At 40.7% G+C, this 26,391-nt stretch overlaps 2 protein-coding genes across 4 annotated transcripts in view; one reads left to right on the top strand and one right to left on the bottom strand.

Annotated features, from left to right (window-relative positions):
• The window catches only part of LOC138965149 (chorion peroxidase-like), a 28,091-nt gene extending 21,730 nt beyond the window's left edge, over positions 1–6,361 (top strand). The window contains exons 12-14 of the mRNA XM_070337272.1: positions 1,732–1,837; positions 3,399–4,420; positions 5,441–6,361. Of these exons, the coding sequence (XP_070193373.1) occupies positions 1,732–1,837; positions 3,399–3,507 (215 nt within the window). The 3' untranslated portion in view covers positions 3,508–4,420; positions 5,441–6,361. The remainder of the gene's footprint in view (positions 1–1,731; positions 1,838–3,398; positions 4,421–5,440) is intronic.
• An 875-nt stretch (positions 6,362–7,236) lies between these two features.
• LOC138965150 (delta-like protein C) lies at positions 7,237–25,898 on the bottom strand. 3 transcript variants are annotated; one of them, XM_070337273.1, is made up of 9 exons: positions 25,747–25,898; positions 24,684–24,828; positions 18,084–18,211; positions 16,532–16,664; positions 15,797–15,954; positions 15,134–15,270; positions 14,372–14,494; positions 11,560–11,693; positions 7,237–8,330 (listed from the first exon to the last, which is right to left on the bottom strand). In XM_070337273.1, the coding sequence occupies exons 2-9, from the start codon at positions 24,735–24,737 to the stop codon at positions 7,926–7,928; spliced, it is 1,272 nt and encodes a 423-aa protein (XP_070193374.1). In that variant the 5' UTR covers positions 24,738–24,828; positions 25,747–25,898; the 3' UTR covers positions 7,237–7,925. The 3 variants fall into 3 exon arrangements, with proteins under 3 accessions (XP_070193374.1, XP_070193377.1, XP_070193376.1); XM_070337276.1 differs by having other exon boundaries at positions 18,084–18,202; XM_070337275.1 differs by lacking the exon at positions 25,747–25,898 and having other exon boundaries at positions 24,684–24,866.
• Between the last annotated feature and the right edge of the window lie 493 nt (positions 25,899–26,391).

Here is a 26,391-nt window from a genome sequence, read left to right as displayed (position 1 = left end):
AGCGATGATTCTGGTGCCACAGCGATGCCCAGCCAAGCGTAACCGGAGCATGTTTTAAGAGGCACCCAGCGATAACAGCAATAAGCGCGTAACAGCGTGAACGTTCCATTTTTTTCTCATGTGTTTGCATGATTAGCAAATTAACGCCAGCGGCCACACGCAAATGAAACTTAGACCGAATCTGTATCAATCATTTATCTGTGGATATATAAAGTCATGAATTTTTTTAAGACAAGTGAGCAATCCTATGACAAGTTTAACAACATTTTCCGAAACATTGCGTCACATCTGGATAACGATCCAAACTTTCCCACGAAGTATCTCTAGTATGTTGGTAAAACATTCCTTTCAAAGAAATCCACCAAGTCTTTGCTAAAATGTAGCGCTTTTTGACATGATACCCATAAAAATTGACGTAAAAAGTCCCGTTTTTGACCGCTCTTGCGATCGACACCTTAATAAGTAAGAATAGCATAGCACGCGAAATACGCAAGGTAGCAAAACAAAACAATCTGTTCATGGTAGATAATTGGTTTGACTTTCTTCTCGTATGTCAAAGTTGCAAAGTTTTGCCTATTGTGATTTCTTGTCAATTTTTCATTCGGCTCTTCTGTTTTTGTCTGGTCGATTTTGAGGGTACCCTTACTTGAGCGGCGGTCACGTGATCCCTGTAAAATAAATATTTAATCCAAAAGGTGATCCTGAAGGTTAAGTGAACGGTCTTAACTGGTATATACAGTTTTAATTAAATGACACATACATTAATCCTTTAATTTGGGTTTGAAATTTGTTGCAATAATTTTTTGACCAACTTTATGTTAAAGTGTTGCTGCAAAATATTGTCATCCTTATGTTCGTTTCATCTTTAATGATCACCACTATAAGCTTATAGCTTGTTGTTGATTCTAAACATGTTCATTATATATTGTATCCATGCATTGTTGATTAAAACACCAAACAAGAAATACTGGACTCACCTTAAAGGCACACTCCTTCTCGTTCGGCTCTGGACGGGCATTTACATGGGGTAAGATCATCCTTCCACTTTGTCACATTCCACAAATGAACAGCCTGGGTAGTATGTGTGCTGGTTGTGGTGTTTAGTTTTGTTTTAGTAATTAATTCATTTTGGAAATGCAACCAGTGCCTTTTTTACGTGTGACTTGGAATAATAGGCCGTGAAAAGTAAATATTCGCCGTAATGGCTTGAGATTTACTGGCCGATGTGAATGCGTGATTTATTGTGTAAAAAATTCCATCTCACACGGCAGAAATTAATATGTAAAGCGCTTAGAGAACGTCAAGCGCTATATAAATCTCCCATATAAATAAATAAATTAAAAAAATCATTCATTGAACAAATGCAACTCACCACGGCATGCAGTCAGAGTGTTTGCGTTTCGATATCTGACGAAGCGGATGGATAATTTGGTAAAGGTGTGTGTGTGTGTGTGAAAGTCTGGCCAGCTCTGAGAACTGTTTTCACGAGAAGCAGTGTTCCGTGAAGACGTATATAGCTACAATTGTATGTGCCTATGGTCAGAAAGAACAAACCAACAAACTTAAACACACACACACACACACACACACACACACACACACACACACACACACACACACACACACACACACACACACAGAGGAACATCTACAAACACAAGCAAATCAACCGATCGAGATAGCAACCAAGCAAACGATCAGCCATGTAAACGACATTCATTCCTGTTTCAGGTGAGCTCAGGACGATAAGAACTCTGTGTCTGAGCAAGATCATGTGTGAGAATGCCGACCTGGAGTACATTCAAGCCAACCCTTTCAAACCGCCAAACAAAGACAGGTAATTAAGAGGCTCCGCTCACATGTGTAACTTCAGCAAGACCGACGACGCACTGCAGATTATCCCAGCCCGCTACACGTTGCATGAAAGGAAAACAGGCCAAGTACTCGTCATAATCCCTATCGCGGCATAAATAATAGGCAGTGCGTCGTCTGTGCCGCTGAAACTGCGCAAGTATATTCTGCCCATAAGCTTAAGTCACAGAAACCGACGGCATGCTTTCAATTTAAACGTGGTTTTTGCTTTCAATTTAAACTTTTGTGTGATCCATTATTCTGTACCTAGACTCTAAGGTAACATTTTCGGTTAGTACTATGATAGAGAACCGTGCGATACATCTGCCTGTCTGATAACGTAAGGCCACAGTAAGGCTCTTTTGTCAAAATAAACTCAGCACAAATCGTCACGCTCATAAGAAAAATACCTATCTCAGTGTTTGGCATTTCTGTAGTGAAACTACAGGGGAAGCTACTGGAAGGGTATCTATCATGTGTTAGAGAGTACACACTCTCAGACCATCGGAAACCAGTGCCACGGTAACGTAAGCAAAACTGTCGATCTCGTTTCTTGAGTCAGGCACTTTTTCTATATGATACCGGAAGACTTGTTTTGAGAATGTGACGGTATGCAAAAGCTCTTTGTGGGTTGTTCTGCAGTTTTGCTGATTGAAAATGTTGCTGTCAGCTCTTTATCTCACGTTTATCCCGTGGTAACAGCTCGGGATAGGCAATTTGCAACTTATAACTAAAATGAGATAGGCAGATTGTTCAGAAACCAAAGAAAGTTGTTTGCGTTTTTCTCAAAACATCAAAAGATGACACAGACAATTATCTTATGAGCGTGACGAAATGTGTTGCAACCATGTTCACAGCCAAACGAAAACATTACGACGTCGTCACGGAATGTTGGCATAACTCGTTTTAGACAGGTTTTCAGGAGAAGGCCAACACTGATTATGTTTTATTATGTTTACATCTGAACCTGGTATGGATAGGAAGATAGAAGAAAGTTTAATCATGTATTGTCCATCAGAGAATATTTCTCATGTAGAATGATTTACTTAATCTAAAGAACAAAACGTCAAAATCGCCGAGAATCGAGTTACGCCAAAATTCCGTGACGACGTCGAGTCTGGTTTAGTTTCCGTGTCATTTCATTCGAACTCTCCATGCCATTAAAGGCAATTCATATGTTAAAGTTTCCAAGTTGTGTCTATCCTACATTTTCATCATTTTGTATTGGTACATTACGTTCTTGTCATGTCAATTTTGGGGTACCCTTATTTGAGCGCCGGTGCACGGATGATGATTTATGAAAGACTTTACTTGGATGTTGTGAGAAGGACCGTAAACCAGTGACTTAATTACACATACACAAAAGGGGATACTTATTTTGTCAGTGGCAGTGCTCATTTTAACAACTAAAAATAGGGAAAGGGGGAGCGAGAATTAAAAAAAAACACTCTAAATTAAAGAACAACAACCACGCACAAATAACATTCCAACGAAACAAAAAACAAGGCAGCTAAGACTGTATACTAATCTCTGTTGTTGTTTTTCAGCAACCCCCTCCATCGGTGTTCCGACATTGCTGACATCAATATGAGGCTCTTCAGTAATGATGTCATCAATAAAGCTGGATATAATCCAGGAAGGGATCCTTGGAAATAAAATGTGGAGAGAGAATAACAGAAAAAGAAAAAGTCACATCGCGAGATATAGTTCTCACACGTGTTAATCATATAATTATATTATGTATCCATTGTGTAATCAAAATGCGTATGATATAGTTACGGTTTGATGCATCCTTTGTACGTTGTCATTAAAATATGCATTTTGGATCTCATTGGAACTTCTTAAAAGATCGTTTTGAAACTGCATTTTAAGATGTTGTTGAAATATGCATTTAATTTCTCATTCGAATATGCATTTGAGATCTCATTGAAATATGCTTTTAAGATCTCACAAAAATGTGCATTTAAGATCTCATGGAAATGTGCATTTAATTCAGATCTCATGCAAATATTAATGTACTATCTCGTTCTTACTAAGTGTTTACTTATTCTGTTTGAACATGGGGAAAATGCGAGGACCGACTTGCGTTGAATATAGCTGCTTTAGACAATGTTAAACTCATGTGAATAACTGAGAAAGGCCAGTCTCTTTGACAACGCGACAGGCAAGTTAACATAGGAGAGTGTTACGATATGGAATACACAGTACTAAGTCATTGGCGGTCAAATCAGTGTAATTAATTGATTAACTCATTAATTAATTAATTAAATATACATAGAATCGTCATGAATACCGGTGTCTGTCTTTCACTGCTAGTCTGTGTTTACTTGAATCAAGTTGAGCGTGATTGATATCACGCGCGTAGAATACACAAAATGCTGAAAAGAATTCGTAGCTTAGATTTTGGAAATCCGTGATTTAAATTGTCTTTACCTATCCTTGTCTGTCTTTTTGAGTGTATTAGTTTGGTCTTTATTTAGTTGTTTTCTGCGTATTTTTGTTTTTGCTTTTTGTTAGTCTGGTTGATTGTTTTTGTGGTTTTTGTGTGTGCTTGTCGTCGACGCGCAAGGTATGTTTTTATTGCCATTTGTTGATTGTTTGTGTGGTGTTTGTGTGTGCTTGTCGTCGATGCGCAAGGTATGTTTTTATTGCCATTTGTTGATTGTTTGTGTGGTGTTTGTGTGTGCTTGTCGTCGATGCGCAAGGTATGTTTTTATTGCCATTTGTTGATTGTTTTTGTGGTTTTTGTGTGTGCTTGTCGTCGATGCGCAAGGTATGTTTTTATTGCCATTTGTTGATTGTTTTTGTGGTTTTTGTGTGTGCTTGTCGTCGATGCGCAAGGTATGTTTGTATTGCCATTTGTTGATTGTTTTTGTGGTTTTTGTGTGTGCTTGTCGTCGATGCGCAAGGTATGTTTGTATTGCCATTTGTTGATTGTTTTTGTGGTTTTTGTGTGTGCTTGTCGTCGATGCGCAAGGTATGTTTGTATTGCCATTTGTTGATTGTTTTTGTGGTTTTTGTGTGTGCTTGTCGTCGATGCGCAAGGTATGTTTGTATTGCCATTTGTTGATTGTTTTTGTGGTTTTTGTGTGTGCTTGTCGTCGATGCGCAAGGTATGTTTGTATTGCCATTTGTTGATTGTTTTTGTGGTTTTTGTGTGTGCTTGTCGTCGATGCGCAAGGTATGTTTGTATTGCCATTTGTTGATTGTTTTTGTGGTTTTTGTGTGTGCTTGTCGTCGATGCGCAAGGTATGTTTGTATTGCCATTTGTTGATTGTTTTTGTGGTTTTTGTGTGTGCTTGTCGTCGATGCGCAAGGTATGTTTTTATTGCCATTTGTTGATTGTTTTTGTGGTTTTTGTGTGTGCTTGTCGTCGATGCGCAAGGTATGTTTTTATTGCCATTTGTTGATTGTTTTTGTGGTTTTTGCGTGTGCTTGTCGTCGATGCACAAGGTATGTTTTTATTGCCATTTGTTGATTGTTTGTGTGGTGTTTGTGTGTGCTTGTCGTCGATGCGCAAGGTATGTTTTTATTGCCATTTGTTGATTGTTTTTGTGGTTTTTGTGTGTGCTTGTCGTCGATGCGCAAGGTATGTTTTTATTGCCATTTGTTCTTGTTTAACCTGTCTGCGTGTGTATAAGAGAATGTAGACTCGAGCAAACTGTCCATCAAACACCTGGACAATTCAAAGCTGTGTCAAATACGCGAGAGGAAACCAGACTTCACATCGACTCTGCGTCCTCAATGTGTATCGGGTGTCTAAAAAAAAAGTACCCCAAAAGACATTGAAACATCAGTACCGAGAAATGGAAAACCTAATATGTAAGCTAATACGCTAATGTGTACCCCAGACCAAGAAACCTACAACAACTGAAGGCAAACATTCTCAGAAAAATCCAGAAAACACACAGGAAACATTCCCCTATGTAATGAACAATATGGCAATGAGGATGCAGTCTGTCATTGAAAAACGGGGTGGCTACATTGATCACGTGGTGTGAAGAAACAGACGATCTCAACTGAAAGCTGTGTTCTGGGGACAAAACTTCTAAGAACCGATTACAATATCGCGCACAAATTATTTCAATAAAGTTACCGACTTGTCTGTAGTATTGAAAGAAAATCGAGTACTTTTTTTTTTAGACACCCTGTATAGTCCAACAAACATGGTTCAACTAAGCTGAGATAATTGTGAAATCAACGACTTCTTAAAAGAGAGGAGACATTTGTATAGCAGTAGATCTGTGCGACGAGACTGTGTATGTTGAAACCAATTCATTCCTCAGCGGTATGCGAGCAGCTGCTTGATTTTACACGAGTTATGGGAAAGGAAACCACAAACCACTTGTTTATTTATTTACAGTTTGCCATTTTGACAAACATCATTGGTGGCAATTGTATGTTTTCAAACACACCAAGACTATAATAGAGCTAGTTGGTGATGTCAACAATTATGACAAGTATGGTATGTGATGATTATGTGAACATAATAAATCAACGCTGAAAACAACATCATTTTGTTTTCTTGTTAAGCACACACACACAAACACACACACAAACACACACACACACACACACACACACACAAACATGCACACAACCCACACGCACACACACTCACACATCTATTATGTGCCATTATAACAACTTCTTAGATTCCTGGTTGAATTAGACAACGCATTCCATTTCATTCAAAGTACCGCGTGTTGGTTCGTATAAGGTTACAAGAGATGTAATATAGCCGTCATATACAGAGTGAATACTGTATTTTCATTTGCTGACAAGCGGATATTCATCTTTTTGGGCTTAGCAATAACTTTAGTTCAGCTTGTGTGTGTGTGTGTGTGTGTGTGTGTGTGTGTGTGTGTGTGTGTGTGTGTGCATGCATGGCACCATTAATGGGACTAAATATGGACGTCTTTTAAAAGTGTTCTGGTTTTCAACACCCCCCCCCCCCCCGCCACTTCTCTTTCCCTCTCCCTCTTACACTCTGTTCATCCATCATCTCTCTCTCTCTTCCCTCTACTTCTCTCTCTCTCTCTCTCTCTCTCTATTTCTCTCTCTCTCTCTCTTTCTCTCCCTGTCTTTTTCATGCCATTTCTCATACTGTCTCTTTCTCCCTCTCGCCTTTCCTTTTCCCCCCTTCTCTTTATCTGCCTGCTCTCTGTCCCGAGAGAGAGAGAGAGAGAGGGAGAGAGAGGAAGTGAGAGAGACAGAGACAGAGACAGGGAGAGAGGGAGGAAGGGAGGGAGGGAGAAAGAGGAAGTGAGAGAAAGAGAGAGAGAGAGAGAGAGAGAGAGAGAGAGAGAGAGAGAGAGAGAGAGAGAGAGAGATGAGGGGTGGGGGTTGGGGTGAAGAATCAGACAGACATTCAGACAACGTTGGTTTGTTTAAAGTGACGTCTTTATTAAAGGAAATATAATCACAACACTAAAGAAAATCAGGATCCCCTCGGTTCACGTTGATCTGTGCTGGGTTCTTAGAAAAAAGTATGTGTATTAACTATATACTAACTAAGACGTGTTAGAACAAGTCTGTGTTTTGTAGATATGCTGTCGAAGACGTGTTTGAAAAAGTCCGTTCATTAAAGATATGTTATTTCAAGACGTGATACAAAAGGTCAGTGCATTAGCACTATACTATCTAATTCGCCATTTATGAACGAGTTTCCGGCAAATTGAACCCAAGACCTCCAAGGGATATTAGCTTTGCTTCAACTCAGAACCGCGATGCCATACACAGAAATGCGCCGTGACCTTGCATGCTAATAACATTCATCTGAATAGGGTCACGGCTTCCGCTAGGGGGTCTAGGTTCTCAAATCTGTAATCTAGCAAACGCCAGCACATTTAACTCTTGTAAAAGGCAGACAGAGAATTTACAGTCTTCAAATTACCAAAGGTACACAGCGTCAGCGTTTAACATGTGAGTAAATTTAACGTTAGAAACAATGCTTGTAATGTATTTTTGGTATTCAGACTTTATTTCAAAACCCAAACCGAACGACGTAGCTATTGGTTTGGATTTTGTGATTATTTTTTGTGTGTGCCTTTTTTTTTGCGGGAATGGTGGCTTTACTCCGCCCAGGAAGCGAGCAGCTCCTTCACCACACGGACAATCTGACTGACGTAGCTCCTGCAGCGCTTGCCTCCCCTGCTGTACACACAGGTACAGATGTAGCTGTCCGACCCGAGCGCTGTGCAGTTGCCAGGGCTGCACGGGTTGTTCTCGCAAGGATCCACATTCTCTCCCTCGCAGTTCTCGCCCTGAAAACCTGGCTCGCATTCACATTCATACCGTCCTCTCCGACTCTCGGAACGACACGAGCCGCCATGTTGACAGGGGGCGCTGCCACAAGCGTTCACTTCCGTTGTGCAGTTCAGTCCCGTCCAGCCAGGTGCGCATGCGCAGGTGTAGGTTCCGTTACTTCCTAGGCAGCTGGCGTTGTTCTGGCACGGTTCGGACTGACACATGTCGACCTGACAATGTCCAGAAAACCGAGTCATGAACCGACGAAAGTTCAAAGACAAAAAGTAAATATATATTTACATGGACGATGACAAGAGAAACACGTGAATGAAAAAAATAAAAGTAATAGCGTATACGCAAGTTATCAATCAATTAATCAATCATTCAGTCAATCAATCCTTATATCAATCTAGCATTCAATCAATCAATCAACATTCCCTTTATATGGGCCCGACAGACTGCCGTTGGTAACATTCTGGTACCAGCCTTGCTGAAACCCCCACCTCAAGAACCCACCACCTCAGTGTATCCCACATATACCAGACGTATATATCAATAATTTACATCTTAAGACCGTCTGAACTACTCATCAATTAGAACAGACTGCGGGTCATTCTCAAACATGGTGCTCCCTTCCATGTTACAAAAGTCCCCGACACATAGGTTTTTCATTTTGTAATAGTGCAGATCATCAAACGACTGTCGACATAGTGAACATTTCTAAATTACCAAAGGCCTCAACATATTGACTTTCCATTGTGTTACAGCGCAAATCAAATGACTGCAGACACAGCCAAGGCATGGAATGCTATTGAACCTTGCTATTGAAGCAACAAATGAGCCCATCATATCAAAAGTTTGTTTGTGATTTTGGTATCCAGGTTGAAACATCCCCCGTCCAAATGCCGTTCGTGTGACAGCCAATCACAGATTTGTATAGTACCAAAATTAAACTTGGGGAATACATGTATTAACTTAGTATTTTTGGTAGTTATTGAAGTGACTTATAAAAATGAATGAAACAATTGTGGACATAAACTGCATAAACAGCCCCACATTGGAGTTCCAGGAAACGGGTTTACAGCAACATTACACACCAGAAATTCATATTATTTGACAAAAGGATACACATGTATGATACCTACACTAATATAGAACACGTTTTTGGCATAAGACTACAGTTGAATTTAAATTAATTGTTGTCCCCGAGTACGCTAGTACTTGGGCTCATCAGCAGACTTTAATTGTGTGTCTGTGTGTGTGTCTTTCTCCACTTAACAGCTTATTGCTGGGAAACTACTGGGCGCAGTTCGTCCAAAAGTTGATACACTAACTTGATATAATAGGTCCGATTGATCGTATTAAAACTTCATAATGTTACCTGGGACCTACATGCAAAATAAACCACAACAACGACTTGGCCGTAGGAGGAGTTCACACCGGCGGGGACAACACGCAGCCATTGAGCTGATAGAACAGCCGAACGCGTCACACAAAAATACGCCATGACAAAGTTACACGCAAAGCGAAAGAGACTTTGACGTCATTTACTTTTGTTCGGAATTTTCCGTCTGTTCCTAGCATGTCAGTGAAGACGTGAGTAAGCTTACCCAAAACGTCTTTGTTCTCTATTCTCATTGCAGCTGTGAAATAATCAGTCTTGTGTCTCGGTCGTGTAGGTACAGAGTTTGCTTCTGCAATCATTGTGTTCGTGTTGATGACGGCTTCATAAGACAAAATAATAAGCGAATCTATCGCGAGGAAGACGTTTATGTACAAATCACCGAACCCAACCCATTTTGTGTGTGCATTTTTCTGAAGAATAAACTGCATGTGGTTAATTTCATCCGTTTAATGCTTGTCGAAACGAGCCATAAGGCTTTAGAATAAAAGATTTCACGCATTGCTTGGCCATCTGATCACAGATGAGGTCGCAGTTTGTAGGTTGAATCTATGAATCGGCCAAAGATAGATCTGCATTTCTGGTCAGAAACCAACATTCACACCACAGACATTCCAAACATTTATATTTATTGAGCGAGCCAGTCTGAAGAGTACTCGGGTCCAGTGCGAGCGTTTTTTATAATAAGTATTAATGCATTTTTAACCGGATAATTATAAGATAAGATAAGATCGGAAAACTTTAATGTCCATTGTCGTTTTACATAAACATGGACATTATTCTTTTGGCACCACATGGCATTTCTAATAACACAAAGACACCCAAGTTTAATTGTACAGCCTCACATTGCCTTAAGACAATGTTCCCAGTTACCTGATCGGTGTAACACGAGAAAATTACTCCACCGAGATTTTTACTCTGGAGTAAAAATGTCGTACGAACATGTTACTCCCTTTACGAAAAAAGTAGCCTACTCCCCCAATACACGAGAAACTTATTCCCCACGACAGGTGAGTTCCGAGTAAACATTTCGTACAAAAATGTTACTTCCCTGACGAATAAATAACGAATAAATTACTTCACCCTAACACGAGCAATTTAACTTACCATGCCAGGTGTACGAAAATGTTACTCCCTTTTCCCCTGTTAGTCTTGGTGGTGGAAGGGGTGGAGGGAGGGTAGCGCGACATTCGTTTGCGCGAGATCACATATTGGCATTATCCCTTCACCCGCATCCCATTTTCGCGTGCGAGATTTTTACTGGAAGTAAACATTTCGTGGAGGGAGTAATGTGTTCGTGCCTTGGGGAGTTCTTTTCTCGTACGAAAGGTGTACTCGAAGTAAGAATTTCGTACGACATTATTACTCTGGAGTAAATTTTTCGTGGGGTAAAAATGTTGTGTTACACCGGGTTCTTTTTTTCCCTGCCCACCCAGACCTTTTAACAGTTCTTTAAGCATTTGTTGGGTGATAACGAAACTCCATTTGCCTGCTGCAAGAGTGAATCTACCCGGGTACCCTTCTCCGACATCTAGGGGACACAATTACAGAAACTGGTTGGCCAAAGAAAAGCAACAACACAGCAACAATAACTCGCTTAAGTACTCACTTAAAAACTAGTGGTAAGGCGTCCGCCCAGTGAGCGGGAGGTCGTGGGTTCGAACCCCGGCCGGGTCATACCTAAGACTTAAAATTGGCAATCTAGTGGCTGCTCCGCCTGGCGTCTGGCATTATGGGGTTAGTGCTAGGACTGGTTGGTCCGGTGTCAGAATAATGTGACTGGGTGAGACATGAAGCCTGTGCTGCGACTTCTGTCTTGTGTGTGGCGCACGTTAAATGTCAAAGCAGCGCCGCCCTGATATCACCCTTTGTGGTAGACTGGGTGTTAAACAAACAAACAAACAAACAAAACAAACTCACTTAAAAACAAACAATCTGGTAAATAAAGCTACCAATCCGCCTATACTTGTTTATGTTGTTTTTAAAGTAACTAAAACAAACCAGACAATTGTATTTCTTCTCTGTCTTTCTTTTCTTTTGGTATAAATGTCCCGTACTTGTGTTTGACAGTTGGGTCCGGTCCACAGGCCATGACAAGTGCAGGTGTAGCTGTCAACGCTCCCGTTGCACGTGCCCTGGTGTTGACAGGGAGAGCTGTGGCACGCCGAGTCTATCACATCACAGTCTCGACCTGCACAGACGTTAAGCACACAATCCTTCTCCAGAAAACAGTTTGGTCAGGCTTCCACTTGGTCACATACTGATTGGTCAGGTGAGTTGAAATGTGTTGATGTGTTGTGCAATATGGCATGAAAATCTTTTTAGATTTGTTGTTAAAAATTACAGCTTTGTATACCATGTTTATTATCTTTTACGAAGTAATTATAGTTAAATAGTCTTTTATGTTTTTTATTTGTTCGACCTTCTTAGGATTATGGAGTTTTATGCACTGCCTTTTATAGTTAACTAAATTTTTTTATTTGAAATAGTCCATTGTAGTCGATGTAGGCCTTAAGCTTATTTTAATCGTTTGTCCAGTATTTAATTTAATTCTCTATTTTTGTATGAACTCAAATGTTTAGTGTTCTTAGTATGTCTTGTTAGGCTAAGTTCTATTTAATCAGAGTATGTTTGCGTGTGCTTATACCTAGTGATATTGTAAAGCGCATAGTGCTTTTAGTTATGCGCTATAGAAATCTCCTTAATAAATAAATAAATTAATGTTTCAAAAAGCCACTGGCTACTTATTTTTATTTTATTTTATTTACGAGGATTTATATCGCGCACGTATCTCACCACACAAGGCGACTCAAGGCGCATGTTACCTATTAATGCCGTGTGAGATGGAATTTTTTACACAATATATCACGCATTCACATCAGCCAGTAGATCGACTGCCTTTAGGCGCTGCGTCCACCTTTCACGGCCTATTATTCCAGGTCACACGGGTATTTTGGTGGACATTTTTATCTACGCCTATACAATTTTGCCAGGAAAGACCCTTTTGTCAATCGTGGGATCTTTAACGTGCACACCCCAATGTAGTGTACACGAAGGGACCTCGGTTTTTCGTCTCATCCGAAAGACTACCACTTGAACCCACCACCTAGGTTAGGAAAGGGAGGAGAAAATAGCCGCCTGACCCAGGGTCGAACACGCAACCTCTTGATTCCGAGCGCAAGTGCGTTACCACTCGGCCACCCAGTCCTTACTTTTACGAACTTGATTCACAAAAAACAAGTCTACTGTGCACGGACAGCACCCAGGTCTTTCATTTGTGGTATGTGACCAGGTGGAGGGATGGTCATATCCCAGGAAAAAAACCGGTCCTGATCTGAGACGGTGAGCATGACAAGGTGTTCGCCTTTGAATACAAATCTTTACCGGAACCAGACCGATGTCTCTGTAATCTGAAGAAAGGCTGTGTGTTTATGTGTGTGTGTCTGTGTTATCGTGTCTGCGTATGCGCCGCTGTGTGTAAAACAGTAATGAATGTAAGAGGAGAAGAAACAAGAAACTACTTCAATTCAAAACACACTAAAATCCCACCCCCACCCCCCAAAAAAAAAAAAAAAGGAAACACAAAAACACAAAAAGCAAAAAGATGCAAAGATACAACGTCTCACCAGTAAAGCCACTGGGATAGATGCACTGATACAATAAAACAAGGCTTGTCTCACCAGTAAAGCCACTGGGATAGATGCACTGATACAATAAAACAAGGCATGTCTCACCAGTAAAGCCACTGGGATAGATGCACCGGTACAATAAACCAAGGCTTGTCTCACCAGTAAAGCCACTGAGACGGATGCACTGATACAACAAAACAAGGCATGTCTCACCAGTAAAGCCACTGGGATAGATGCACCGGTACAATAAACCAAGGCTTGTCTCACCAGTAAAGCCACTGAGACGGATGCACTGATACAACATAACGAGGCTTGTCTCACCAGTAAAGCCACTGAGACAGATGCACTGATACAACAAAACAAGGCATGTCTCAGGAGTAAAGCCACCAGGATAGATGCACTAATACAACAAAATAAGGCATGTCTCACAAGTAAAGCCACTGGGACAGATGCACTTGACACAACAAACCAAGTCATTCCTCACCAGTAAAGCCACTAGGACAGTTGCACTGATTCAACAAAACAAGGCATGTCTCAGGAGTAAAGCCACTAGGATAGATGTACTGATACAACAAAACAAGGCATTCCTCACCAGTGAAGCCACTAGGACAGTTGCACTGATACAACAAAACAATGCATGTCTCACCAGTAACGCCACTGGGACAGATGCATTGACACAACAAAACAAGGCATTCCTCACCAGTAAAGGCAGTAGGACAGTTGCACTGATACAACAAAACAAGACATGTATCATAAGTAAAACCACTGGGACAGATGAACTGGTACAACAAAACAAGACATGTCTCAGGAGTAAAGCCACTAGGATAGATGCACTGATACAACAAAACAAGGCATGTATCACGAGTAAAGCCACTAGGACAGATGCACTGATACAACAAAACAAGGCATGTCTCACCAGTAAAGCCACTGGGACAGATGCACTGATACAACAAACGAAGGAATGTCTCACCAGTAAAGGCACTAGGACAGTTGCACTGATACAACAAAACAAGACATGTATCAGGAGTAAAGCCACTGGGACAGATGAACTGGTACAACAAAACAAGGCATGTCTCAGGAGTAAAGCCATTATGATAGATGCACTGATACAACAAAACAAGGCATGTCTCACCAGTAAAGCCACTGGGACAGATGCACTGATACAACAAAACAAGGCATGTCTCACCAGTAAAGCCACTGGGACAGATGCACTGATACAACAAAACAAGGCATGTCTCACCAGTAAAGCCACTGGGGCACGTGCACTGATACGTTCCTGGCAAGTTGGAACACACAGCGTTGTTGTAGCAGGGACGTGATCCACATTCGTCTATGTCAGTGGCGCAGTTCTCTCCCTGCCAACCTGCGGTAACAAAGCGATTTCATCATTTCTATTCCTTGTTGTCGATTTTGGGGTAGCGTTATTTGGGCGGCGGTCACGTGACCACTGTAAAATTAACTTTTAATTCGAAAAGTGTGCCAAATATCCAAGTTGAGTACCTTCAATGGCATAGACAGGTTGAACTAGATGACACAGGAATGAATGCTTTAGTTGTGGTACGATAATGGGTGCAACCCGGTACGGTAGCTGAGTTGGTAGAGCACCGCACATGTGACCTTCGGGCGAGGGATTCGAATTCAGGATTAAACGGACACGGGTTAACTTTCTACGTGCGGACTAAGAAACGGTATCCATGTCCCACTCCTGTGTCACCGCCAAGGCACTTATAATACCTCGTTCAGAAATGCAATTGGCTGATTTCACTTTAACACAAGCACACATCTGGGTAGTACCACTGGTTTTGCTGCCCGCTCTCAACTGGGAGAAAGTGACCCGTATGTTTGAACTATGGGATATAATAAAGTATTGAATATAATTAAGTAATGGATATAATTCAGTAATGGATATACGTAAGTTATGGATATAATTAAGTAATGGCTAGAATTAAGTAATAATATAAAAGCTATGTAAGTACTGGATATGAAAATGTCACAACCACACCTGGCAGGCAGAGTTTCTCTCCCGAGGTGGGGTTGCACGTGTAATGACCCTGGCTATCATCACGTGACTTGCAGTACACGTCACACTCACTTGCGTGATAGTATGCGTCGCAATATGCTTGGTACTGGAACCAAACGCTGCATCAAAAAGAAGAAAAATGTAATATTAAACATATATATATATATATTATATATATCTGTTCTTATGAAATCGTCATGCTGTCCATGCCAGGTGTAGGTTTTTTGCTTTGATTATAGGAATGAACGAAGGAACACGCTGACGAACAGACACAAAGAACTAAACAACGATCCAACCAACTAGTCAATCAATCAATCAATATGAGGCTGATATCGCACGTATTCCGTGGGTACAGTTCTAAGCGCAGGGATTTGTTTTTAATTTTTTTTTATGCAATTTATATCGCGCACAATATTTAAGGCGCAGGGATTTATTTATGCCGTGTGAGATGGATTTATTATTTTATTTTTTCGACAAGACTTAACAGTTAATGAAACTAACGTGAAGGTGTTAGAACCCAGACGTAAACACACGTATAAATTCAGGTAACACCAAGCACCACCCTCATCTGTATTCCCAGTCTTTCTAAAGCATTTTGTCAAAACTTGACTGAATGTAAAAACAAAAATACACTTAGCAACACACTGGTAGTGGCTTCGGTGCATGTATGCACTGATCCAGCTCGCCGAGCTCTTGTCAAGGGCAGGGGTGAAGGTCACTGTTTTACCCAAGGTCACAAGGTGCCTGTCAGACGACCAAAACTGGTCGTCATGAGCCTGTACCACAAACATCACCTGTAGGGACTGGAAAAGAAAGTAAAATACAAAGGCGTTTTGGTAGGTTTTTCTCCAGAGCGCGGTACCATATTGTGACATGCATTCTCAGTCCCTTAAATAATTAAAACATATATTGAAACATTAAACATCATCAAAAACGCACCTGAAAGTTATTACACGAAAACCAAATGTGCGTGTCCAGCTGAAACGTTAACGAGATTGAAGTGTTTCAGACTGAATCAGCGACGGTCGTTTAAGGAACATATCAATTGACATAGATATAGACAATTGTATCATCTCAAATTGAAAAGATTAGGCAAAAAAAAAAATAGGTCTGTTTACGGTAACATAGGCCAAAAAAATAGGGTCGGTAGGTCGGGATTTTTTTTTTCTTTTTTTTCCCAAAAAACCATATTTTTACGTTATTTTGCCCAAAAAACAAGATTTTTTTTTTTTTTTTCCCCAAATGCCAAAAAAAAGTTTAGGGTCGCGCGAAAAAACTAGGGTCGGTCGGGTTACCGTAAACAGACCTTTTTTTTTTTTTTGTGCCTAAAACACAAACGACACCCATCACAGTCAGATAGGGACAGAACATGACACGTACGTCAAATCTCGGAGTGCTGACGACCATAGGGTTGGTGATGCCCCCAATATTCCCGCCAAATTCCATGTTGTTGGTGTTCTCGTAGTGGCTAGACGGGCCGTACTTTCGATAGTAACAGTTGAGATCCAAAGGTCTGAAGCAACAAAGGTAATTGGAGAGAGAGATGGAGAGAGAGAAAGAGAGATAGAGAGAGAGAGAGAGAGAGAGAGAGAGAGAGATAGAGATATAAAGAGAGAGAGAAATAAAGAGAGAGAGAAATAAAGAGAGAGAAAGAGAGAGAGGGAGAGAGAGAAATAAAGAGAGAGAGAGAGAGCGAGAGAGGGAGAGAGAGAAAGCGAGAGAGAGGGAGAGAAAAAGAGCGCGAGAGAGAGAGAGAAAAAGAGCGAGAGAGAGAGAGAAAAAGAGCGAGAGAGAGAGAGAAAAATAGAGAGAGAGAGAGCGAGAGAGAGACTGGCAGACAGACACATAGACAGACAGACAGACAGACAGACAGACGGACAGAGACAGGGTAAGAGATTCCGTATGTGAGGGTGGTAGCATGGGGGGGGGGGGGGGGGATGGATGCCGGACAGGCAGGCAGCTCAGCTGAGGTGGTATGCACGAGGTCATGCCGACGGGATGTATACCAAACGCTGGGTTGGATTTGCTGAAATAAATCTCAAACAATTCAAAATTGCCACCAATCCTAACTTTGTTCCCACTACAATTTGCATTTTCTTGCAAGATGCAAAACTAGTAAAATAATTTGTCCATTGGTTGACGGCAACACCTGTAGCCCGAGAAAGTGCAAAGACACGTCACGCTTGTCTCCGCGAAGCATGCGAACGCATACTTTCTTTTACTGCAAGCACATCATTTGAGTAAACCTGATATATCCATATATTTTTGGAATCATAATTTGACGAGGAATGTGATTCAATCATTACTTTTTGTTTAATTCCGTTTGTAAAAATCATAATGACAGCTTAAATGAGCAAACTATTTAAGTAATTTTTAAGCTTCCTAGCTGAAATGTAATCCCATAGTCAATTTGGTTGAACAAAACGTGCGTCACAGTGCCGCCTCAGCTTTAATTTTAATCCGGATATGACCTCATCTAAGACATTTATCGAACACAATGAAAACAATAAAACCATCTGGGGTATCATTTGGAAACACCTGTGTGTAAAGTTCCACGAAGATGGGCTCAGTAGTTTTCTGGGAATCTCTGGGAATCGCTCTACACACACACACACACACACACACACACACACACACACTCACACACACACACACACACACACACACACACACACACACACACACACACACACATAAAGACACACACACACACACACTCACACAAACACAAAGACACACACACACACACACACAAAGACACACACACTGACTCACTCACACACACGCACTCACACACACACACACACACACACACACACACACACACCCAACCACACACACAATCACCACCACCCTCGTATCGATTCCCAGTCGATAATAAAACATTCACTCAAACCTTGACTAAACGTAAAGTACTTTGGTTTGCACTTACCCGGGTTTGTCGATGCACAAGTAGAAGTATGTATCACACTGTTGAGTGCCCCCGTTGTCAGTGCACGAGCTCTGGTATCGTGTCAGCTTGATCTCAATCTTGCCCCCAGCCCGGCATGGCTGTAAACACTTCGAAAATTGCATGGTATTAGTCTCACGTGAGTACGATAAAATACGTATCATACATACGGGAGAGAGACCCCCTATGTGATAAATAATTGATATACTTATGTGAACAGGCAAAGTAGAGCTTATTTAGTGTTCACAATTTGCTATTGCGTCGTCTGCTACCTTTCTTTGTTTACCGTTTCGGCTAGTAGGTTAGCTCCCCTGATTCACCAAGACTGACCTCTTCAGAGGCTGACCTAGTTACCCAGTCTCATTGGTCCAGCGAGCGATGCATAGCTGACTTTTGAATCGGTGTAGGGATTTTAAGATGACCATTTGCAACATAATCTTGTAGACTCTTTGTGTAGGCAAATTGCATTTTGAATTAGGGAATTGTTTAAAAGGTATGCTGTAGGCAAGTTTTTCTAAGCAACTTATTGTGTAAGTTAGTTTTCAGCGTGTGGTCAGCGCACTACTTTTATCGCCCTATCATCTTAGCTGCAGTCAGTCCGGTACTGCTCTAGAACTGTCCATTTACGCACTGTGCCCTCTTGAACCAGTGACAACATTTTTTATCTTCTGGCTGCGTTTCATCAGTTTGATCTGATTCCCGGACCGGTATGTCTCTATTGTTGTATTTTTATTGTTGTGGAAAGTTGCTTTGTGTATGCGATGAATTTTATGTTCCTAATTTTGGTTTAGGATACTTATTTTGAAGAATTAAGATTTCTTCACAAACACTTGTTTGATTTAGTCTTGTGATCAGTGCGCGGGTCTGATCAGTGCCAGAATCTTTTATTTCTCTTTCGAGTCTAACTCATTTTGTTTAAATCAACTCTAACTGCTGATGTTGATCATGGGGTATTTTTTCTGTAACTTTTGGAAGGGACGTTGCTGTTATCAGTCTTTGTAGAACTTTGATTGTTTCTAGAATTGGTCCGATTCAAAGTGGCCGCTCTCAAAGCGTGGGTTTCCAAACTAGGTCAAACCCGTCAGTCAGTCGCTGAAGCTCACGCTGGAGATCTATTTTTAGCTAGAGATATGGAGTCTCCTCCCATATAAGGAAGTTTTACATCACTTCCGGTATTCAAGGGTAAACAAGGGAACCCCTTCTTCTCTGACTTGGCCCGTTTGTTTTGAAACTTCAGTTTTGGGTTTTCTTTTGTAATTATAATTGTTTTTATTCGCTTTCTGTTTAGTGTTACAGCTGATTCTTGTAGATTACTTTAGGGAATTTCCGGCACTGATTTAGATGAAAGTTTACTTAGATTTGTGTGGATTGTTTTGACTTAATTTATTGATGCATTGTTTTTGCAAACAAATTATGATAAACTTGGCCAAAAAATTATTGCAACAATTTCTGCACGCTAAGAAAAGCAATAAAACGCAATTCATTTTAGTTGAACTTTATATGCTCGAAAAGGTAATTATGTCAGCTGTACATATCATTTATTTAGTTAAAATTAATATTAAAAGTCCTACGGTTTTGAGCCATTAAGGACTTGAGTGTTTGTCCGTATCATTTATCCGCATCATTTATCCGATTGATGGTACTTTATATAGGCATCCCGTGAAACAAGGTCACCCCTAAAATCGACCTGACAAAAACCATAGCCCCGTATTTTAAAATCTGCAAAAAATTAGAATATATGCACAAACCAAACATCCATTGGCAAGGCCATTCGATTTCCAGTTCAGAACATTTTGTTTTATGCACCTGACTGCTTTAGTCTTTATGTAGCCTTTTGTCAAAGGCGGTAGGTGTCAACCGTTTCAAAGGCCAAACAAGGCACGTTTTGCAGCCATTTTTGAGGGGGTCCTCCAACCAAAGAGCCATATCTGCTCAAGTTCTCAATGATTTGCTTTGGAAATTTCAGAAGTTATTACCAATAGGCTGATCTAAATCTGTGTTGCTTTTTGCGAATGTGTATAATAAGCGTGTCGTATTACGTACATTTTCCGAAAGAACTAAACAAATATTCATATTAATTCAGGGTTTTAGGTTAAACAATCGTGACTTTGCATGCTAAGAAAACAATGGTTTGAGCAATAGGTACAAAAGTTTGAGGCAGATCCAATTGCTGGTTTACATTTGCTGGAGATGGGAACGCGCAAGAAAATGTATCGATCACCGTCCTTGGTAATGCGTACAGTAGCTGTGGAGATAAACTGACCTTGGCCTGTGCTTCCTTCGCTGCGGGTCACAAAAGCGCAACAGAGCGAGCACAGCGATCCGAGACAGGCTAGTAAGCACAGGCCCAGCAGGGCCGGACTACCGGGGGGGTTATGGGGGTTGCGCAACCCCCCCCCCCCCCCCCCTAGCCTAAACATGTACCTTACTTATTTAATTTTTTTATTATTATTGCTTATTTTATGCTGTTTCATGCAAGGAGCGACCATTTTCCTATCTCAGAATATGACCTACCCGTCAGCTTCAGGGGGCTTCGCCCCCTGACCCCCACAACGAGGGGGGGGGTTCTAGGGTTTCCGGACCCCCCCCCAGCCAAAAAATAAAAATATTGAATGAGGTATGCATTTCTTTATTTTACATTGAGTTTCAATTTTTGGGGTATTAATCAGTGACAAAATCTGCTACCTGAAACTGGTAATGATCATCCTCAGAATGCACCAGATTGCACCATTTTGCATCCTTTTTTTCAAAATTTTCCGGGGGGGCATGCCCCCGGACCCCCCTAGCAAGCTAGGCGCTTCGCGCCGTCGGCTCGGCGCTTCGCGCCTTCACACCCATATCTTCACAATATACTTTTGAAAAAAAACAGTCATAAAATAAACTGATCCGCCCCTGCCGCCAGGGGGGACATCCCCCTGGGCCACCACTGGCAACCCCCCCCCCCCTCCTCTTCGCCTAGTCCGGCCCTGCCCAGGACTGTTAGTCTCGACGGGTAGTGTACTCAGTACCACTGACGGTGATCGATAATTTTTACATGCGTGTTCCCATCTCCAGCAAATGTAAACCAGCACTCGAATCTGCCTCAAACGTTGGCACCTATTGCCTCATCCAGTTTTTGCTTACGGTTACTTTGTCTTGTTAATCTGTCAGCTTAGTTTTGTTGATTGTGGAAGGACAGTTGTGCCTGTGTTATCATAATATGCCTGTACATACTTAATTGTGTGTGTGTGTGTAATTACAAACCTAAATCACATATGAGTTCAGACGGATGTCTGATTGAAAGTGATGATTTCATAAGAGAATTTATGCACCGGATTGGGCGGAAGGTGTGTCTAATGGGATTGTTTGTCGAGGTTAACAATATTAGACGGATGTTCATGAGGTGTTTTCTTTCTTTGTGATCTCTCTGTATATAGTTATGACTATTTCTTTTTTGGATGATTGCGATTCATCACATGTTGATGTGTCTGCAACTATTTGTGTGTTCACTGTCTTTATGACAGTCATGACAAATACTTTTCTATTGATTTTTATACTTTGATCTTGTACATTTTCTTATGTTGTTTTATTCTGGCATGTTCCAGGTGTGAGGTGTGAGGTGATGAATAAACCCATGCACACTCTATGCTGATGTTCGAGTTTTCTTTCCCCTTGTTACACTTACATGTGTGTATATCTTCTCGATGAGGTTGTGTCAAACCCTATTTCCCACTGCTCACGATGAAAATGTCACCGGAACGAACGTCATTCTTGATAGATAATTGCTGTTTCTGTTTGAAATAATTTGGGAGCAGACGCGTGACGCTTTAATTTCTAGAATGACGTATTTTTGCTGTGACGTCACAGTGTTCACGAGGCTTTGAAAGATATCGAGGTTCAATGATTTGGACATTTCGACTAAAAAACGTTTGGAGCAGAAGGCACACAAATACGGAATGTAGGATAAACATAGTAATACATTTTTTGCTGCTTTTACTTGCCTTTCAATATTCAAAAACAATTGATGAGATTAACGATTAGTGACTTAAAACATCATTTAGTTATCCGTCATTTAAGTAACGATAGTGAATATGAATGCGGCACTGGTGCAGAAACAGTTGACCACTATTTTTTTGAATGCCCAACTTATTTGCAAGATCGCCAGGATACGCTTCACAATCGTTTTATTAACATTGTTACTTTATTAGAAGGGGATGTGAACGAAAGTCATTTTGAAAATATTAACATATTTAAAACTGTTCAGGAATTCATCAGACGTACTGGCCGGTTTGGAAATAATTAGACAAACACAGATTCTCTCTCTCTCTCTCTCTCTCTCTCTCTCTCTCTCTCTCTCTCTCTCTCTCTCTCTCTCTCTCTCTCTCTTTCTCTCTCTCTCTCTCTCTCTCTCTATTCCACCTCCCCCCCTTAAGCCTCCCCTCCCCCGGTCTGAATACTTGTCCCCAAATATTTGTTCTTGATTTGTTTAATCACCGATTATTATCCTTTACGCATTCTTCTGGTTAGATGTGTATGTGTGTTTACTTTATTTTCTTGGTGTTTTCTCACCTTATTTTCGTCTTTTCTTTTCTCTCCTACATTTGGTAAATATTTTGAGTAAAATTTACGGATTGTTTTTATTTACTGTGTAAGGGCTTGTCTGCCATGTTCTTATTGTAAATGTGTTTGAAGACACCACCATAAGCCGTAGGCTGGTTGTTGTCTTCACCCTATGTCCATGTACATTTCCTGAACATGTAAATATGAATAAACATTGTTTAAACCAAAAACAATTTCAATCCGGTATCCCACAACAAGCCATATAGACATATTTTCTATATGTTATGTCTTCCTTTCTTTGTCTCTGTTATTGTAGTGAGAACATCTAAACTTAGCCACAACCATTGCAACATATTTCGCACCCAAATTAAAGCATCAATTCTCGTGTCATTTCTTCGAACTTTATATGCCAGTTAAAGCCGTTCACTCGACTATCATGATCACTTTTCGGATTAAAGATTTTCTTCACAGAGATTACGTGACCGCCGCTCAAAAAAAGGGTACCCTCAACATCGACTGTACAAAATTAAAAATCGACAAAAAAATCACAATAGGCAAAACTGTGCAAGTTGTTCAAACGGGAAGAAAACCTAATCAATTACCTACCCAGAACAGGTTTGCTAAGCTAGCGTGCGTAGTGTGTGTGCTTTGTCATTACTACTGCTGCAGGTGTTGATCGCGTAAGCGGTCAGAAACGGGAGTTTGTGCGTCAATTGTAAGAGGTATCACAACAAAAAAGCGCTGTATTTTAGCAATGACTTGTGGATTACTTTTAAACGCTCCGAATAGTTTTCCAACATACTAAACGTACTTCGAATACAAAGTTGTAATACTCGTCATAGGATTGTTCACTTGAATGTGTCCAACAAATTCATGACTTCGAATTTCTTTAGACAAATGATTGATACAAAAACTGCTAGTAACGTTTTATATGCAAATAAGCACTGACGCAGATTTATTTTTAGAGATGATTCTAGTGACACACTGATGCCCAGCCAAGCGTGACCGCAGCATGTTTTGAGAGGTACGCAGCAATAACCGCTGTTAGTGCGAAACAGCAAGAACGTTCTATTTCTATCTCATGTGTTTGCGTGACTATCAAGCTGACGCTAGTGTTTACATGAAACTTCGACAGTATCTGTTTTAATAGTGTATCTGTAGACATGCAAAGTCATGCATTTTTCGGACACACGTGAACAATCATATGACGAGTTTTAAAACTGTTTTCGAAAACATTACATCACACCTGAACAAATAATTGAACTGGTCCACATTTGTGCTAGAAGTATGTCTAGTATATGTTGGTAAAGTATTCTGCAAGTTTCAAAGTGACCCACCCAGTCATTGCTGAAATGCAGCGCTTGTTGTCATGATATCCTTAAACAATGACTCGAAAAGTCCCGTTTTTGATCGCTCTTGCGATCGAAACCTGCGCTGCATCAGTTTGTGTGTGTGTGTGTGTGTGTGTGTGTGTGTGTGTGTGTGTGTGTGTTTGCTTATAACATTGTGGCGGATTTTTGTCAGCATGTTGACCTGGTTCCAAATGTACTTGATGTGATGTTGTTGTTTTGCCAATGTCAGTTTTTACTCGGTAAAATGTGAAGTGATGTTTTTTGTTTCTGACTACCGTGTCCATAAACAGAACAAAGCAACACAAAACAACACAACACGGGTGTACTTGCCGTAATCCACGTCTTAACTTGCATTCACAGTTACAGAAATAATAAACGAACAAATACAACGGGAAAAAAAGAACAATACACAGACCAACACCCAATCAAATCAAATCAAATTCAACATAATGACCGAAAAAAAAAGAATATTTTTTAGCGGAAATACTCTCTCTCTCTCTCTCTCTCTTACTCTCTCTCTCTCCCTATCTCTCTCTCTAAAACAGATACACAAAAACAGACACAGACACACACAGACACACACAGTCACACACACACACACACACACACACACACACATACACACACTCACAGCACACGCGCACCCACCCACACCCACCCCCTGTACTGATAACAACTCTGTGTTACTCACCAGTACACAGTACAGCAAAGGGAGAAGTGCAGTAAGGAAGACTCTCAGATCCATGGTGCAAATCACGCATGTAACCCTCTTTGTTCTGGACACCAACAATCACACCCTGTTCTCACCGACTATGGCGTGCTCTGACAGCAAAACCCTGTGAAGGTTGGATAGTTACTTTGCAATCAGAAAGCACACTTCACTACACACCCTTGTCAACGAACACAAACTGAAACCCCATGAGTTTTTAGATAAACATTGCACGCTTCAATGGAAGCCAGCATACACCCTGTGTCTCTCAATAAGGCTGAAATAGGACATCTGTTCTGAAAACCTCATCCCCTTTCCTCCTTCCCACCCCTCAGTCCTCTCTCCCACCGACCCCTTACCCCCCCCCCTCCCACGCCCAACAACTAAAGCGTCTAAAACACAAAGCATAGCTATACTCAATTGATCAAACAAGGCTTAAGCACATACTGCCCTCCTACCTGAACTTAAGTTCCCCATTCTGATATATTTTTTAGCAATATTTTTTTTTTTTTTTTTTAATTTTTTTTTTTTATTATTTTTTTATTTTATTATTATTATTATTATTATTTTTTTTTTGTGTAACTTATTCAGCCACACATACAAACATATTCTACATACATAAAAAGCAAATAAGCCTACAAAACCGCTCCAGTCCAACCACATTCCGCGTACACAATCATTACTTCCATCCCCATTTTGAAATATCGCAACAGGACCTCCAGATATATAACACGATCATATGTGTTCTCTGTTTGCATGTTTGTCCAGTGTCTTGTCCCCACATAAAGCATATTAACTCTACCTGTCCCAAGATAGGCCAAATGGTTCTAAGAGGACGTTAAAACTAATTATCATCAACTTTACAGGACAAATTCTGAGGTGATCTATTTGCACTCTTCTTCTTCTTCTTCTTCTTCTTCTTCTTCTTCTTCTTCCGATTAGAAATAAAAAACACACTTTACCAGGAAAATTCCCTGGCTGCTCCTTCTTCTTCTTCCTTTTCTTCTTCTTCTACATTCGATTAGAAATAGAAAGCACAGTTTACCTGGTAAATCCCCGGGCTTCTTCTTCTTCTTGTTCTTGTTCTTCTTCTCCTTTCGATTCAGATTTGCCTTTAAAACTACAGACGAGCAAACACGTACGTGCGTCGCTAGAAACTGAAAGCACAGTGAAATCCGAGTATTTTCCTCCTACTTCTTTCGAATCTTACTTTTCTGAAAAAAGTGGCCAGAAACAGGATTAACGCACAACGGTGTCACACAGCTAATTATAGCGTGCAAGTATAATAATAGACTAGAATCTGAAACCTGTAGCTTGCAAAAAATGACACGCTAAACGTTGGTTGTTAGAAGCAAACATCCACTTTGTGTGTGTTGTGTGGTTGTATGAAAAGACGGGGTGGTTGTTGGCCTTGAACATCGTTGTTAAAGCTTCCATGACAGTTTTCGAAGCAGCCACTGATGCAATTAAAAGTAGGGCATACCTTCGGCTCAAATACGAATTTCTTGATAACGTTTGCATTCATTTCTATGTAATTTGACATGAGGAATGCACTCATGATATTGGTATAAGTAGCGAAAGGATTTACTTTAAAACTGTCGTAACGTGCTCATTCATAGCGGTTTCGACCACCATTGTGAAAACTGTCAACGCGGTCAAACTAGTGAAATTCAGAAGTGACAACCATGTC

The sequence above is a fragment of the Littorina saxatilis genome, linkage group LG4 (assembly GCF_037325665.1).
Source record: "Littorina saxatilis isolate snail1 linkage group LG4, US_GU_Lsax_2.0, whole genome shotgun sequence".
Taxonomy (NCBI): Eukaryota; Metazoa; Mollusca; class Gastropoda; order Littorinimorpha; family Littorinidae; genus Littorina; species Littorina saxatilis.
The sequence above is the reverse complement of the archived record's forward strand: the minus strand, read 5'-3'. Positions and strand labels throughout refer to the sequence as shown.